This window comes from Crocuta crocuta, unplaced genomic scaffold (genome assembly GCF_008692635.1).
Source record: "Crocuta crocuta isolate KB4526 unplaced genomic scaffold, BGI_CrCroc_1.0 scaffold68, whole genome shotgun sequence".
Classification (NCBI taxonomy): Eukaryota; Metazoa; Chordata; class Mammalia; order Carnivora; family Hyaenidae; genus Crocuta; species Crocuta crocuta.
This window is the reverse complement of record NW_027532426.1, coordinates 339,948-357,470: the sequence shown is the minus strand read 5'-3', so window position 1 is coordinate 357,470 and position 17,523 is coordinate 339,948. Positions and strand designations below refer to the sequence as shown.

At 56.4% G+C, this 17,523-nt stretch overlaps 2 protein-coding genes and 1 pseudogene across 2 annotated transcripts in view; all 3 read left to right on the top strand.

Moving 5' to 3' along the window:
* Positions 1-5,243: 5,243 nt before the first annotated feature.
* LOC144244069 (small ribosomal subunit protein uS2 pseudogene) lies at positions 5,244-6,152 on the top strand (annotated as a pseudogene).
* Positions 6,153-9,330: 3,178 nt separating this feature from the next.
* NAGLU (N-acetyl-alpha-glucosaminidase) lies at positions 9,331-15,266 on the top strand. Its single transcript, XM_077779128.1, has 6 exons — positions 9,331-9,509; positions 10,877-11,024; positions 11,858-12,004; positions 12,203-12,288; positions 13,272-13,528; positions 13,803-15,266. Exons 1-6 carry the CDS (start codon positions 9,331-9,333, stop codon positions 15,011-15,013), a joined length of 2,028 nt encoding a protein of 675 aa, XP_077635254.1. The 3' UTR covers positions 15,014-15,266.
* A 98-nt stretch (positions 15,267-15,364) lies between these two features.
* HSD17B1 (hydroxysteroid 17-beta dehydrogenase 1) overlaps positions 15,365-17,523 on the top strand; it is a 2,430-nt gene continuing 271 nt past the window's right edge. Inside the window, exons 1-6 of the mRNA XM_077779127.1 lie at positions 15,365-15,906; positions 16,015-16,182; positions 16,324-16,503; positions 16,626-16,719; positions 17,173-17,350; positions 17,392-17,520. Coding sequence (XP_077635253.1) covers positions 15,810-15,906; positions 16,015-16,182; positions 16,324-16,503; positions 16,626-16,719; positions 17,173-17,350; positions 17,392-17,520 — 846 coding nt within the window. The 5' untranslated portion in view covers positions 15,365-15,809. The remainder of the gene's footprint in view (positions 15,907-16,014; positions 16,183-16,323; positions 16,504-16,625; positions 16,720-17,172; positions 17,351-17,391; positions 17,521-17,523) is intronic.

Below are 17,523 nucleotides of genomic sequence, written 5' to 3'. Positions count from 1 at the left end.
CGTTTGTGTCATCCCTGCCGCCCTCCCATCTGTGAGTCATTTAGATAGATCCAGCCCTCCCTGGGTCCCCTGCCACCACCAACTTCCTGTGTAGCATAGTGATTTTCTAGAGGGAAGCTGGGCTCCAGCTGTCACTCACACCTCCTGGGCACCGGCCATGCCCTCCCACCCTCCGTCCAGCCAGAGACAGCCCCTCCTCTGTCCCCTGGTGGTGATCAAGTTTGTGCATTTTACGTGTGAGCCCAAAGCCCACGGAAGGAGCGCTTTCACATCCACGCCCAGACTTTGAGCCCCCTGTTCCTGCCACTCTAGTCACTGGTTGGGGGTAGGGGTGCTCCTGAACACACCCCACTCTTGGGTTAGTGGGTGCGGGTCCAGGAAGATGATATTTCTGTCCTCTGTCTATCCCTCTGGCCTTCAGAGCAGTTGTTAATCAGGAATTTAGGTGGACCCAGCTGTGCATGGCTTCTCCCTGTCACTCCCAAGGGTCCTAGGGTACCCAGCACCACTCCCTAACCCGCACCCTCTCCTCCTCCTTCCCCCTGCTCCTGTTTGTGCCCAGCGTAACAGCACGGCAGGGAGTGACCCAAACCGAGGTCCTGGCTACNAGGCCGTGGCGGGCCCTGCCACAGCACGCCCTTCCGGCAGGTGGTTCAGACGGAGGTTGTTTCTGGGTGCAGACCCCACGACCTTTCCCCACCCCTAATCATGAGTCTCAAGGGCAAGGCTGTAGTCATCAGAGGTGGTTTTGCCTACAGACCTTCCCTGCTCTGCCCTCCACTGCCCTGCCCTACTTCCACTGGGGTCCCAAGTCAAGGGAGTGGGGTCCTGGGCAGGGAAGGTCGGTGCCATTTACAGTTTGCTGATTGGAGGCGACCGCCAGGGCCACAGCACCCGTGGTTGTGAGAGCCCTGCCCTGCAGGCCACTGGTGAGCGCCCCCCAGGGGCCACCTCTCCTGCCTCACCTGCCCCCCACCCCCACCCCATGCTGGGCTGTGGCTCTCAGGGCCTTGTAATCATGTGTTGGCACCGCAGCCCAGACTGCTTCAGCGAAATTGAACCCCGTGGCCCTCAGTGGTCGAGATAATCCCCTGAATTGGCCAGGCCCCTGCCCTCCTCCTACTCGGGCTTTTCCGAGTGAGATACTTAGAGCCGCTCACCACTCTCCAGGGCATGGGCCACCCACCCCCGCTTCACCGTGTGCTGGCCAGTGTGACCTACCCCGACATTGTGCAGAGTCCCCTCCCCTCCGGGCTGTGGTTTACAGGATGCCCTTTGCTCTGTTTACAGCAGGGTTTGCCTCAGAGCTCTTTGTCAGGAACCCTGCCGGAGGCCCTTCTGTCCACACATCCCCGTGCTGAATAAAGTGTGTTTGACTCTACCAGGGAGGCTGCCTGTCCCCGTACCCCATGTTGCACGCCCTGCCCCTCCTCCAGCGTGTCTCCTTTCCTGTGATCAGAGGCCACAGCTGCAGTGGCCGCGCCATTTGTGAAATTCTCACCTCTCAGGTTTCCCAGGCGCCTTCCCTTCCCGTGATCCCAGCAGATTTGCAGATCCTGCCTTCGGTGGGGAGGGGACTTGGGGACCATCCTCATCCCCCTTTCCCGCACAACCCACCCAGACAGCAGCGGAAGAGGGATCCTGGGCATCTGCCTGCCCTCCTCTCCGTCTTCTCCAAGTGTGCTTTCCAGGACTCAGGAGCCTGGCTATCTTGAGCCCTGTTGCCCTTGGCCTTGGCCTGAGTGGAAGCTCAGCTGCGTTTCCCTGGGAAGCGGGCGAATGTGAGGTACAGAGGCAGGCAGGCAGCTGAAGAGCCAGCAGGCAGGGTGGGGAGTGTGTGGGGGTGCTGGCTTCCTTCTAACTGCGCTCTAAGGCACCCACATTCTTTCTCGCCCTTCCTCTCCACTCTAGGGGCCTCTGGGCAGGGCGGCGCAGGAATGTGGAGAGTAGGCCAGACAACAGCTGCCCCAGGAGGGGTGAGGAGGGGCAAGAACACCCTCTCATATTCCTTATCTCCCCCACTCCCATCTTTGAACCCTCTCCTGCCTGACAGGCCACCTGCCCCAGAATAGGCTCCTGGGGACATCACCCCCCACCTGGCTCCTTGCATGAACAGTCTGGGATGGGACTTCAGGTAGAGGAGCTCTTTTAGCCTGTGTTCCGTTCCGGACTCAAAAGAGAGGCTTACTAAAAGTAGTTATTTAGAATCAATGGAATAGAATTGAATTCGGAGTCCAGAAATAAGCCCTAATGTTTATGGCCGATCGATTTTCCACAAAGAGGCCAAGAAAATACAGTGTGGAAAGAACAGTCTGCAGCAAGTAGTGTTTGTACAACTGGGTATCCACGTGCAAAAGAACAGCTTTGGCCTTGAACCCCCACACTACGTATGTACGTTAACTCAAAGTGGGTCATAGACCCAAATGTAAGAGTTAAAACCAAAACTCCTAGGGGAGATTAAAGGAAAATGTCCTCATGACCTTAACTTAGGCGATGATTTTTAGTAGACCCCGAAAGCAAACCGATAAAAAGAAGATACGGGCTTTAGTCTGACAAGCTTTTGTGCTTTAAAGGACAGAATCCAGACAGCCCTCACCCTGGGAGGAAGTGCAGGTCCTACCTCATAAGGGACGTGTATCTGGAATATGTGAAGAACCTTCATAGTTCAGTCATAAAGACAAAAATACCTTCGTTTAAAAGGTTTAAAAAAGGGGCGCCTGGGTGGCTCAGTCGGTTAAGCGTCCGACTTCAGCTCAGGTCATTATCTCACGGTTCGTGGGTTCGAGCCCCGCATCGGGTTCTGTGCTGACAGCTCAGAGCCTGAAGCCTGTTTCGGATTCTGTGTCTCCCTCTCTCTTTGTCCCTCCCCCACTCGTGTTCTCTCTCTGTCTCAAAAATAAATTAAAAAATAAAAATAAAAAATAAATAAAAGGTTTAAAAAATTAGGGGCACCTGGCTGGCTCAGTGGGAAGAGCATGTGACTCTTGATCTTGGGGTCATGAGTTCCAGCCCCACGTTGGGTGTAGAGATTACTTAAAAATTAAGTCTTAGGGGCACCTGGCAGGCTCAGTCAGTTAAGCATCCGACTCTTGATTTTGGTGATTTCAGCTCAAGTCACGATCTCGCAATTTTTTGAGTTTGCTCGTCAGGCTCTGCGCTGACAGGATTCTCCCTCTCTCTGCGCCTCCCCCACTTGTGCTCTCTGTCTCTCAAAATAAATAAACTTAAAGCAAAATCTTAAAAGATAAAAAGTAAAAAAATATTTATTAATATAAAAAAATGAAAGGATTCGAATAGGCATTTCTAGGAAGAAAACACGAGCAATAAGCTGGCAAAAGATGCTTGGCACCATTAGGGAAACGCAGATCAAAACCACCAGGGCATCTGCCACATCAGACCTGCCGTGAAAGGTGGACAAGTGTGGACAAGGATGTGGAGGAACTGGAAACAGCGGAGGGGTGGAAAATGGTACGGCTCCTTCAGAAAGCAGTGTGGCATTTCCTCAAAATGTTAGACATAGAATTAACATAAGAGCCAACAACTCGGCTTCTACATCTCTACCCAAGAAAAAGGTGGGGGGGATGCACTCAGACTGGGGCACAAGTCTGCATAGTGGCACTGGTTCATTGCTCCAAAACGGAAGCCACCCAGATGTCCATCCGCTGGCGAATGGCTGAACAGAACGTGGCACATCCACACACAAGGCCTTGTTCCACAGTGAAAAGGAACGGAGTACTGACCCATGTGCCGCAACATGGATGGACCTCAAGAGCATTATGCTGGGAAGCCAGACACATGGCCACGTAATGGGTGATTCCGTTTGTGTGAAATGCCTAGAATGGGAAAGTCTGTAGAGACAGACAGTGGATGGGCTAGCCAAGGATGAGGCTGGGGCCGGATTAAAATGGGGGTGACAGCTAAGGGGTGCAGCATTTCTTGTGGGGAATAATGAAAATGTGAAATTAGACGATAGCGATGGTTGCACAACTGTGAGTTTTCTAAAAACAAACCACGTTGAATTGCACTTTAACTTGGTGAACTTTCTGGTACCTAACAATAAAATGGGGCAGGGACCGGGAGACCTAGGGCTTCCCCAGGGAAAAATGTGTCCCTTGTCCGGCGGAAAAGACCTGAGCTGGCAGGTCATTGAGCGGAACTGCTGGGATCTCCCGGCCTTGCGCCGCCTCCAGCCCAGCCGGCGAAAGATGGACTGACCAGGACGTGAGCCATGGAGGGTGTGGGAAATCCCGGGAGCCCTCGGGTATGGGAGGGGACATGCCCTGTATCCTGGTTCCCTTCTTGAGGAATCCCTGGACCCCAGATGTCTGCTGGGGGAGTCTGTGCTTTGTGCAGGGAATGCTCCTCATCTTGAGGTTGTGGAACAAGTGTGGGAGAGAGTGGTTATGGGCCAGCTTGGTGTTGTACAGCTAGGGGACAATGTCACCGCCGTTTTCAGGATCCCACTCTCCGTCCTGTCCTTCACTGGGGGTCTGTGTAGGACTGCGCCTCTTTCCGCCCCCAGGAGCCCTGTATGGAAGGGGCATCGGAGCTCTCCTCGGACTCTCAATGACTTGCCCGCTCTCCCAGCTCCCCAGGCACGTATGACCTGGGTGTGGGCTGTCCCCTGGTGGCAAGATAAGGAAGGACCCATTCCTCCTCACCCGTGAGGTGGGTGGGATCCTGAAGGCTGTGACAGATAGGCAGAAAGTGATAAGTGAGCCTGGAGGTGTTCTGGGGTGCATAGGCAGAAGGTCAGGCTGGCCAGGAACAAAGGGGGAAGACAGATGGAGAGCGGAGAGCACCTCTCACTTGATCCATGCACATTGATGGAAAAATAAAATGTGTCGTGGTAAAATGATCAGACAGTACAAAAGGCCCTGTTATAAAACTCCTCCCACCCTGAGACGCCTAGTGCCCCACCCAAAGCAACCCATTGTTTACCTGGCTTATTAAATATTTATTTTGAGAGATAGAGTGCAAGTGGGAGGAGGGACAGAGAGAGAGAATCCCAAGCAAGTTCCACACTGTCAGCACAGAGCCCAATGCAGGGCTCAAACCCACAAACTGTGAGATCATGACCTGAGCCGAAATCAAGAGTCCAACGCTTAACAGACTGAGCCACCCAGGCGCCCCTTTCGTTTTTTGCACAAATGGGAGATTTCCAGGATACCCAGGGAGGGGTCCATATGGGCAAAAATATTTTTTTTTCGCGTCCCTGTCGTAACATAAAGGGAAATTTCACCATGTCCGGAGCCCTTTATGTCCCGCAAATGAAGGAGGATGACCTCAAACTTCTTGCAGCAGGAACCCACTTAAGTGGCCCCAATGCTGACTTCCAAATGGAACAGTACATCTACAGAAGGAAAAGGGATGGTATCTATATCATAAATCTGAAGAGAACCTGGAAGAAATTTCTGCCGGCAGCTCATGCCGTTGTTGCCATTGAAAACCGAGCCGATGTGAGCGTCCTATCATCCAGGAGCACTGGCCATCGAGCTGTGCCGAAGAGTGCTGAAGGAGCCACCCCTGTTGCTGGCCACTTTGCTCCTGGAACCTTCCCTACCCAGATCCAGGCAGCCTCCCCAGAGCCAACACTTGTGGTGGTTACGAATCCCAGGGCTGACCACCAGCCTCTCTCAGAGGCGTCTTATGTTAACCTGCCTACCATCGTTCTGTGTAACACAGACTCTGCACTATGGGGACATCGCCCTCCCTCGCGACAACAAAGGAGCTCACTCGGTGGGTCTGACGTGGTGGATGCCGGCCTGGGAAGTTCTGCATGTGAGTGGCATCAATTCCTGGGACCCATGGGAAGTCACGCTTGGTCTCTGCTTCTGCACAGACCCTGAAGAGATTGAAAAGGAAGGGCAGGCCGCTGCTGGAAAGGCTGTGGCCAAGGAGGAGTTTCAGGGGGAATGGACGGCTCCAGCTCCTGAGTTCACCGCTACTCAACTCCAAGTTGCAGACTGGTCTGAAGGCGGGCAGGTGCGCTCTGTGCCTTTGCAGCAGTTTCCTGCCGAAGACTGGGGTGCTCAGTCCCCCCACTGAAAACTGGTCTGCGGCTTCCACTGCTCAAGCCACTGAATGGATAGGAACAACCACTGAGTGGTCTTGAGCTGCTCTTCCACAAAGGCAAACAAAAAGGAAAGAAGGTTGACGGAAAATAAAGTTTCTTTTTTTTTAATTTTAAAAAATGTTTATTTTTGAAAGCAAGAGAGAGAGAAAGACAGAACGTGAGCAGGGTTGGGTCAGAGAGAGAGAGAGAGGGAGATACAGAATCCAAAGCAGGCTCCAGGCTCTGAGGTGTCCACAGAACTGGACACGGGGCTTGAAACCACAAGGAGTGAGATCATGACCTGAGCCGAAGTCAGAAGCTTAACAAGCTGAGCCATGCAGGTGATCCTTCAGATTCTAAAAGCTGAAAAAAAAAAATAGGGGTGCCTGGGTGGCACAGTCAGTTAAGCATCAGACTCTTGGTTTTGACTGGGGTCATGATCTCACTGTTTGTGGGATGAAGCCCCACGTTGGGCTCTGGACTGACAGTGTGAGTCTACTTGGGATTTTCTCTCTCCCTCCTCTCTTGGCCCCTCCCCTGCTCACACTTGCACACTTTCTACCTCTCAAAATAAATAAATAAACATTTAAAAAAAGTTGGGGTGCCTGGGTAGCTCAGTCAGTGAAGTATCCAACTTTGGGTCAGGTCATGATCTCACAGTTCCTCAGTTTGAGCCCCATATCAGGCTCTGTGCTGACAGCTCAGAGCTTGGATTCTGCTTTGGACTCTGTGTCTCTCTCTTTGCCCCTCCCCAACTTGTACGCGTGCACTCTCTGTCTCAAAAATAAACATTTAAAAAAATGTTTAGGGGCGCCTGGGTGGCTTAGTGGGTTAAGTGTTTGACTTCAGCTCAGGTCATGATCTCATAGTTCGTGGGTTCGAGCCCCACGTCAGGCTTTGTGCTGACAGCTCAGACAGAGCCTGGATCCTGCTTCAGATTCTGTGTCTCCCTCTCTCTCTGTCCCTCCCCTGCTTGCTCTCTGTTTCTCTTTCAAAATAAATAAATATCTAAAAATTAAAAAAAATAAAAGCTGGAAAAAATAACAATAAAATAAAACACAAATGGGAGTCCGTTATACCCACTATATTTAAACTACAGATAGAACTATATATGTACAGTATATGTATACATATATATATGTATAGTTTGCAGAACATTCTGAATCAACACCACACGTCTTCCTCATCCTTTTTTTTTAAAGCAAATGCTTGCTATTTCATCCAATTGATGTACCGTAATTTCTTCATCCAGCCCCCTACTGTCCTCTGAGAGTTCCCAGCCTAGTGAAGAAGATGAGCAGAGACAGTGTGACGTGTCCACCATAACCAATGAAGTTCCTAGCAGCATCCGTGAGCCCAGGCTTTGAATGTGCTCACCACCCCCCTGCACGTGGTCCCTCACCTTTGGCCATTGCCAGCAACCCCCACCACTGGAGATGAACCCAGACCCCATACGAGGCGCGCTGAATCCTGACGACCTGCGGCCCAACTCCCCCAACTCCTGTGTTCCCTAAGATCTAGAAATGCTGGTAAAACACGTTCTGGGAGGAGAATCTGACAAGTCTTATCCAGAGCAAGGAGTGTTTGGAGGGAAAATGGCGGGGAGGGGGTGTTTCTGGAGGGAAGCGGAGAGGGGCCCCTGGGGCTATAGCTATGGCGCCATGAGGGCACATCTCTCTGGGCTGGTTTTGGAGCTGCTCCCTGGCATAGGGTGAGAACCTCCTGATACCAGGAACTGACTGGCAGCAGGGCTGCACCTCCTGCGGAGGCCGCTGGCTGAGCTGGGAACGAGGCAGGGGACTGCAGCTTGTGCCTGGGCCCGGGCACGGGGCAGAGAAACAGGGCAAGCTCAGTGGACTCCCATGGTCTCTTCTGGGCTCTGGATTCTCTGGACTGCTAACTCTCCTCTGACCCCTCCCCTTTCTCTAAACAGCTTCATCAGGCCTGACAATCTGGAAAAACCTACATCTGCCTCCGAAAGGACCCGGACTCTTCTCAGAAAGTGTGGTCCTCCTAAAGGCCCCATCTCTACCTGCCAGCACACAGCCCCGCCAAACCCCACCCTGCCCGGGCAGGCAGCCTGAAAAGTTGCATCATTTGGGAACGGTGGCAAGAACACTGGCCTGGGAGTTAGGAGGTCCGGGTTCTAGTCATAGACGTGCTCTCGTACAGGTTACTGATCTTGTCCGAGTCACATCCTCTCTCTGGCTTCAGTTTCCCAGTATCTAAAATGAAGGCAACTCTTGACCTGTCCTGCTGCGGCTGCCCTTTAAGGATCAAATGGAGAGCCCTTAACATGCCTACGGGGCCCTGCCCCACCGCGGCCAGACCAGGCTCACATGACCCATCTCTCCTCCAACTTCCTGAATTTTTAGTTCCTCAAATCTGCCCAGCTTTCTTTACCCTTCTGGTCTGCATATATACATTTTCTCTGCCCAGAATGTTCTCTCCTCCCTCTTTTCCTAGGCAATTCCAATGTAACTCACATTAAATGTCACTTCCTTTTAGAAGCCTTAGGCCGAGGGGCGCCTGGGTGGCTCAGTCAGTTAAGCAGCCGACTTCAGCTCAGGTCATGATCTCATGGTTTGTAGGTTTGAGCCCCACGTCGGGCTCTGTGCTGACAGCCAGCTCAGAGCATGGAGCCTGTTTCAGATTCTGTATTTTCCTCTCTCTGACTCTCCCTTGCTCACAGTCTCAATCTCTCTCTCTGAAATAAATAAAACATAAAAAAAAAAAATAGAAGCTTTAGGCCAAATCACTTCTGGGCCTTTTGTCTAAGATCAAGTGTGGAAGCTTTAGGCCAGGTCCCTTTGTATTTCCTCACAGCACCACAACTATAATTGCAATCTTTATTTATGTAAGTATTTGGTTTCTAGGTCCTCCCTAGAGAAGGGTGGCAGTGCCTGGTACAAAATAAAACTCCACATAAAAATATCCGTTGTGGAAGGTTGCCTGGATGGAAGGACAGTGAATCGCATGTGAAAGCTCTTCAGGTACAAGGGCGCCTTGGCGCTTGTGGAGGGCAGCGGGTCACATCCCGGGCTTTTGATGACACTGGGGTCACGCGCTCCCGCACCGCGTGCGGTCAGAAGACACCCTCCGGGAGCTGGTCCGGGGCCCGGAAGCGCACTCCCTTCCGAGGCTGCTGGTGCATTAATTTCTGTGCCACGTGGCCTGAGGCCCAGGGGCTGATTGGACGGCGGGCCGTCCCGCCCCTAGTCTCCAGTCCCAATTGATAGCCCGCGGGGCCGCAGCCGGCCTGAAACCGCCAGACCATGGAGGCGGCGGCTACGGCCGCGGTCCTGGGCTTTCTGCTCCTGACCGCCGCGGGAGGTTCGGCCGGGNACCTGCGCGACTTCTGCGGCTGCCACGTGGCCTGGTCGGGCTCTCAGCTGCGCCTGCCGGAGCCGCTGCCCGTAGTGCCCGAGGAGCTGACCGAGGCCACGCCCAACAGGTAGGGGGCCCGCCCGTTCAGCGGGCTCCACGCCCCCCGCGGCTGCAGACACCTGCCTTCCGCCCTGGGGCTCCGCCCCTCGTCGAGTCCCCGCCCCACCCGTCGCCGAGTCTCCGCCCCACCCGGGCGCTCGCCTGGTCGCTACCGCAGCGACTGAGCTGGATGTGGCGGTGGCCTTAGGGTCGCACAACTCTGGCTTCGGATCCCAGAGGCTCTGCCTCTAAAAGCTGTGTGTCCTTGAACAAGTCACTTGGCCTCTCAGAGCCTCGCTGGCTCATCTGAAAAATGGAAATAATGACATCTACCCGCAGTGTTGGTTGTGAGGGTTTGCACAGTGACGGGCGTAGAATTTGTGGTGCATTAATTACTGACCAAAAATGTTATTCATTTCCCTCCCCACCTTCTCTTAGCAGATGCACCACAGAGGAATGGCACCCACCCCCTCACAGCTTCCGCTCTGGCACTTGTCCCACGGCAGGGAGGTGGTGTGTTCACTCATCTGTGGACTGTGGGGAGAGGGACACACATCCCCCTAATTCCAGGAGAGGGGCCAGTGTCTCCATAGACACTTAAACACTGTGCCGAAGGGGGCTCTAGAAGAGTCAAATGTGCTCTCCCAGCTACCTGCCTGGCTACAGGTGCGGGGCACCTAGGAAGCTCCCATACTGATACCAGACAGTCCGAGGTCCCAAATGGGAGGGTCTCAGGACCCTCGCCAAGAAAGTTCTCGGCTTTCTGGGAGGAAGATTCAAGAGCAAGCCGTTTAGAGAACGGGACAAAGACTTATTAAGCCTAGAAGTAAGTAAGGTGCTACTTTACAAAGTAGGGATCTCTCCTCCCAGATGAGGAAGAGAACACCCACCCCTTTGCTTCTAACGAAGGGTTTTGTAAGCTTTTTAGATTAGCTCTCCATATAGGGAGAGGCTTACTCTTTAACTTAGGATTTAACCTTTACACTGGGTGGTTAGCTTTTCCATTGTTTTAGGGTTGTGACTGGGTTGTGGATTTACCCACAGGGAGCAGTTTTAAGAATGTCCGGCGTTTGTGACTTTTACTGCGGGAGGGAGTGGGGTCTTGTGGTTTTCCATGAGTGGGAACTTGTGACTCTTTTTAACGGCCTGCTGACTTTTAGGTTAAGGGTCATCCTAAAACCAAATGGCTTTACTTTGGTCACCTTGTCACCCGAGTCTCCCTCCCCTCCTGTACTGAGGGTACTGAGTCTCAACTCTACCTCGGGTGGGTCCTAGAGTGAAGCAGCGGAGGGGCTGCACTTGGGACACCTCCCCTCTGGGCTAGATCTGGGGTGGGAGTGGGGGGCATCCCCTGCGCCCCCAGGGACATGCCGCAGCTCATGCCCCTGCCTGCAGGTACCGCTATTACCAGAACGTGTGCACGCACAGCTACTCCTTCGTGTGGTGGGGCTGGGCCCGCTGGGAGAAGGAGCTGGACTGGATGGCACTGAATGGCATCAACCTGGCACTGGCCTGGAGCGGCCAGGAGGCCGTCTGGCAGCGGGTGCGTGCCCACCACATCCTCCTTCCCCCTGTGTCCCTGCCTCCCCCCAGCCCAGCGTCTGGTACACAGACTAACGACTTGAGAAGTATCTGTGGCGTGCACGATGGCCCTAGCCATCTGGAAACAGGCTTCTGTTGCCGAGCCAAACACAGGAGCGCTTGTGGAGGGCTGGAGCCCGGCATCCCCCTAGAAACACTTTCAGAAGCCGGGCTCCCCTCTCTCCCCACCCCCACAGCCGGTCAGGCTGCTCCTTCCCTGGATTCTGTCTCATCAGCAGCTCTTGATCTGCCTCATCCTCTTTATCCTGATTCATGGCCCCAGTTCAGGCTCTTGCCCCTCTCCCTGGGTGCTCCCCCCCCCCCACAAGAGCCACTGAACAGGACTCCTGGCTCTTAAATTCCAGCCATGTCCTTTCTGAGGTGCAAGTCTGGTGGAGACCTGCTGCTGTCCCGACAGGGGCTCCTGTCACCTTCAGGCTCTCCTCGGCCTGGGGCCTTCAGGGGCCCTGAGGGCTCCCTGGGGAGCTGGCCTCACCCATCACTCTAGCCAGCCTTGTTCCATGAAGCCTCCTAAGGCCCCTCCCCCACTTTGGAGAGAGCCCCTTTGTGCCTCATTTCGCCCTTGCGACAAGGCTGACAGATTAGTAAATTCACCTGTTCACGGGTCTGTTTCTCTTGGACCCCGGGCTCCTGCCAAGGGTCACTTTTTGTCTTAGTAACTCTAGGGCTCAGCACAGGGAAGAGATGAAAGAGTGTTTGTTAAATGAATGAATCGATGAATGGAGATGAATGTATTTACATGTACTTACGTGTGGGGATCGCCCTCCTCCTCAGGTGTACCTGGCCTTGGGCCTGACCCAGTCAGAGATCGATGAGTACTTCACTGGCCCTGCCTTCCTGGCCTGGGCGCGCATGGGCAACCTGCACACCTGGGGTGGCCCCCTGCCCCGCTCCTGGCACCTCAAACAGCTTTACCTACAGGTAAAAGGACGGGGAAGGAAAGGGGGCCGAATTGGAAAGTGCTAGAGAGTCCTGGGCCAAGGAGGCTGGTCTTTGGCCAGCCTTGGGGCTCTTAACGGCCTTGAAGGGAACTCTGTGCCCCGGGGCTGGGGGGGCGGTGGTGGTAAGGATCTCCCGCCTCAGGGCCTTGCCCACCAGCTCCCCGTCTGTTCCCCCCAGCACCGGATCCTGGACCGGATGCGCTCCTTCGGCATGACCCCAGTGTTGCCTGCATTCGCAGGACACGTCCCCAAGGCTATCACCAGGTAAGGTTCCCTTCCCCCCACCCCACCCCCCACTCAGCTCAGAAAGGAAATCCCTTTTCCCCTGCAAGATGTGATTTAGAGAAAAACTGAAGCTCTGGATGTAGGCCTGGGCTTGATTCCTGGCTCTGCTACGGACTAGCAACATGAACTTGGACTCCTGTTACATGACTGCTTCTGTGCTTCCGTTTCCTTACTTGTAAAATATATGAGTCTTTCCAGATGGCACTCTTATTTAGTGACACTTGCTGTGCGGCAGTCTTCTCTGTCCTTTCTGCTCCTCTGTACTACCACCTCTTTCTCTGCTGTGACTGGAAAATTCTTCAGGGTCCAGCTGAGACCTCCTGTCCTTTGGGTAGCCCTGCTGGGGCCCCAAGCATTGGTTACCACCTCCTCCATGCCCATGACAGCCTGGTTCCCACGACTGTCACAGGGCTTAGCGCACTCTACTGGCCTTACTGGACACCCCTTCACCTCCTGGCTGGGTTGCAAGAGCCTCGTTCATACAGTCAGCAAACATTGGTCAGACAAGGCTCTGTGCTGGGCGCTAGGAGGCAGCGACAAAGGTACACTGCGGTCTCCCCCTGCTGGGTGACAGGTCGGCAGGGGGAGACAGCGCAGGGATAAGGACGGGAACATACATGGGCCCACACTTCTCTGTCTAGCCTGCTCTTGCCTGGGGAAGTAGGCCACCCAGGGCTCAGTGCAGAGCCAGCACTGGGCCAGATGTCGAAAACTGAAGGTTGCTTGCTTCGGCCTGTGGGAGGGCGAGAGACCACAGCTTTCCAGATGAGGTGCTGAAGAGTAACCAGCTAGTTAAGCAGGGAGGGAGGAGGAAAGGACTCCGGCCACAGGGCACAGCATGTGCAAAGGCACAGAGGCCGGAGAAACTGGGATGGGTTCCAGGAACTGCAGATAAGCTAGTGAGGCTGGCGATGGATACCACATCGGCCTCCAGTAAATGTTTGGATTGTCCCCGCTACTAGGGTGTTCCCTCAGGTCAATGTCACCCAGCTGGGCAGCTGGGGACACTTCAACTGCTCCTACTCCTGCTCCTTCCTCCTGGCTCCGGAAGACCCTCTGTTCCCTATCATTGGGAGCCTCTTCCTGCGGGAACTGACCAAAGAGTTTGGCACGGATCACATCTACGGGGCCGACACTTTCAACGAGATGCAGCCCCCCTCCTCGGAGCCCTCCTACCTTGCGTCAGCCACAGCCTCTGTCTACCAGGCCATGGTCACAGGTTCGGTTCCAGGGGGAGGTGGAAAGGGGAGTTTCCCCCCTCGCCCTCAGGGACATGTGGCACAGGTCAGTGGGAGGAGGAGGAGATGGGAAGGCTGCGTGTGATGCTGTGCCCCGTGGGCTGGGGGTGACAGAGGAAGGAGTGTCCTGTGGTAGAGTCATTTAACCTCTCTGGACCTCTGTTTCCTCATCTGTGGAATGGGGTGAATGTTCCCCTGCCCCCTGTCCTCTCATCAGCCCTCTTTTCTGTCTCCCCACCCCTCCCCCCACCACAGTGGACCCTGACGCCGTGTGGCTGCTCCAAGGCTGGCTTTTCCAGCACCAGCCCGAGTTCTGGGGGCCGGCCCAGGTGAGAGCCGTGCTGGGGGCAGTGCCCCGTGGCCGCCTCTTGGTTCTGGACCTGTTTGCCGAGAGCCAGCCTGTGTACCTCCGAACAGCCTCCTTCCAGGGCCAGCCCTTCATCTGGTGCATGCTGCATAACTTTGGGGGCAACCACGGTCTGTTCGGGGCCCTGGAGGCCGTGAACCGAGGTCCTGCCGCCGCCCGCCTCTTCCCCAATTCCACCATGGTAGGCACAGGCATGGTCCCGGAGGGCATTGGCCAGAACGAAGTGGTCTATGCCCTCATGGCCGAGCTGGGCTGGCGGAAGGACCCAGTGGCAGACCTGGAGGCCTGGGTGGCTGGCTTTGCGGCCCGTCGGTATGGGGCCTCCCACGGAACCACAGAGGCCGCCTGGAGGCTGCTGCTCAGGAGTGTCTACAACTGCTCCGGTGAAGCCTGCAGCGGGCACAACCGGAGCCCTCTGGTCAGGAGGCCGTCCCTGCGGATGCTTACCACCGTCTGGTACAATCGATCAGATGTGTTCGAGGCCTGGCGGCTGCTGCTGACAGCCGCCCCCACCCTGGCCACCAGCCCCACCTTCCGCTACGACCTGCTGGACGTCACTCGCCAGGCGGCCCAGGAGCTGGTCAGCTTGTACTATGGGGAGGCGAGGGCCGCCTACCTGAACAAGGAGCTGGTTCCCCTGCTGAGGGCGGCGGGCATCCTGGTCTATGAGCTTCTGCCCTCGCTGGACAAAGTGCTGGCCAGTGACAGCCGCTTCCTGCTGGGCAGCTGGCTGGAGCAGGCCCGGGCGGCGGCCATCAGTGAGGCCGAGGCCCATTTCTATGAGCTGAACAGCCGCTACCAGCTGACCCTGTGGGGGCCGGAGGGCAACATCCTGGATTACGCTAACAAGCAGCTGGCCGGGCTGGTGGCCGACTACTACACCCCGCGCTGGCGGCTCTTCATGGAGATGCTGGTCGAGAGCCTGGTCCGAGGCATCCCCTTCCAACAGCACCAGTTTGACAAGAATGCCTTCCAGCTGGAGCAGACCTTTGTCCTGAGCACACAGAGGTATCCTAGCCAGCCCCGTGGAGACACTGTGGACCTGGCCAAGCAGCTCTTCCTCAGATATTACCCCCGGTTGGTGGCTGGCTCCTTGTGACAGATTGACCACCCTCTGGGCAGTGTTCTTCCCAAATTCCAGGCCTGGGCAGGTTACCAGGGCCTGGAGCTGGACAGGCATCCCAGGCGGGCCCCAGGCCTGGGCAAAGGAACTCCAGACCTGCTGGGGGATCAAGCATGGGAACTGTGGAGAGGGGTGAGCTGTTCTCTACCACCCCAAATGTGGGATCAAAGTACTGTTTTATTTTTTTTCAAAGTACTGTTTTAATACAACTTAATAAACTGGTGAATCACCTGGGTCTGTCTGTCCAAATGTCACGACCGAGATGCCCAGGAGGACCCAGGACTACAGCACGGACACTGGTGTGACGCTCTTTCCCCCAGCCCCCTTGCCTCAGCCTCCCCATATGTAACACTAACACCTGACCTTGGAACTGATAAGGCCCTCCCCAAAACATTTGCTTTCACACCCTCAGCAGCAAACTTTGAACCTATCATTGTTCCTGTGGGACAGAGGCACACACAGGGGAAGATGCGCCCAGGGCACTCACTGCCCACATGAGAGTCCACGTCTGCTTGCAAAGCTTTGCCCTCCCTCTGACCAGCAATGGAAGAAGGGGTATTCCGAGCAGGGGCCTCATCTCTGCTTTGACTGAGATACATGGTGGGGAGAGGAGGTCCCAGACTGGCGGGAGGGCTCAGCCTTGAGATTATGCTGGAGACACAACAAGGGGTGGGCACCCCGTAGGCGGGGCAAGGCAGGGGCTCTCAAGCTCAGCGACCCGAGCCTTGAGCCTTGCATTCCCCTGCCCCTGTCCAAACGCGCCCGGCTCCCCATGGACCGCACGGTGGTGCTCATCACCGGCTGCTCCTCCGGCATTGGCCTGCACCTGGCCCTGCGTCTGGCATCTGACCCCTCCAGGAGCTTCAAAGGTATATGAGGGGCTGGGACAGGAGAGAAAGGAGCAATCGCTGGTTCAAGGGGACCCAGGTGGGGGTAAGCAGGGAATTCAGATCCTCTTCTTCTCCCTGAACCTCCAGTGTATGCCACGCTGCGGGACCTGGGGGCGCAGGGCCCACTGTGGGAGGCGGCTCAGTCCCGAGGGTGCCCTCCTGGCTCCCTGGAGACGTTGCAGCTGGACGTGAGGGATGCAGATTCCGTGGCCGCTGCTCGGGCACGCGTGACCGAGGGCCGCGTGGACGTGCTGGGTGAGTCTCCCCGAAACGTGTGCGCAGGAGCCTTTCCTGCCCTGTGTCCAAACCCAAATGTCCTGGAGCCCCGGGACCACAAGGGGACAGGCTGGGTCGGAGGAAGGCGAGGCAGGTGGCGTTCTGCCTCTCTCCCCGCAGTGTGTAATGCGGGCCGGGGCCTGCTCGGGCCGCTGGAGGCGCATGAGGCTGGCGCCGTCGGGTCTGTGCTGGACGTGAACGTGGCAGGGACGGTGCGGACACTGCAGGCCTTCCTGCCGGACATGAAGCGCCGCCGCTCGGGACGCATATTGGTGACGGGGAGCTTCGGCGGCTTGATGGGTGCGTGGAATGGGGCAGAGCTAACGGGAGGGGCGGGGCCTGGTGCCATGCCACGCGCCACGGTGGGCTCGGGGCGGATGCCATCCCAGATGCGCCTCCAAAAGCCTCATCTCTCCTGGAAGGGTTGCCATTCAACGCCGTTTACTGCGCCAGCAAGTTCGCAATCGAAGGTCTATGCGAGAGTTTGGCGGTTCTGCTGCCGCCCTTCGGGGTCCAGTGAGTCACCGCCCCGCCCCCAGCACCCTCTGAACCCTGACTTTGGGAACCCCAGCACCTTGACCTGTTTGAGCCACTCTCAGGCGTTCTCCCTGGCTCCTCTCCACTGTGGCTCACAGTCGTATGCCAGGTGCAGTACTGGGCACTTGGCACTCGTTAGCTCACTTCCGCCACCCAGCTGGGAAGCGGAGGCCCAGAGAGGTTACGTGACTTGCCCAAGATCACACAGCTGAGGGGAGCCTGCCAGGATAGGATTCTGACGCACGTCTCTCTCACACCCCCAAATGGCTGTGTGTGTGGCGGGGGAGAGGGGCTTTTCCGGCAGTAAGCCGCTTTTCAAACGCTCTGGTTACCTCGGGCCCGAGGCCCACGCGCAGACCCCGTCTCGCCCCCTGCCCGCCTGGTACGTCCCGCTTGCCGCGCCCCCGCCCACCCGCCGCTCTGTGCCCGCAGCGTGAGCCTCATCGAGTGCGGCCCGGTGCGCACCGCCTTCCAGGATAAGCTGGAGGGCGGCCCGGGCGGAGCGCTGAACGGCGCGGACGCCGAGACCCGCGACCTCTTCTCCCGCTACCAGCGCCATTTGGAGCGGATCTTACGCGAGGCGGCGCAGGACCCGGAGGAGGTTACCGAGGTAGGAGCCGNATCACGCGCCTCCTTCTCCCGCCGCCGCAGGTCTTCCTCGCGGCGCTGCGCGACCCGCGTCCCGCGCTGCGCTACTTCTGCACGGAGCGCTTCCTGCCCCTGGTGCGCATGCGCCTGGCCGACCCCAGCGGCCGCGGCTACGTCGCCGCCATGCACCGCGCC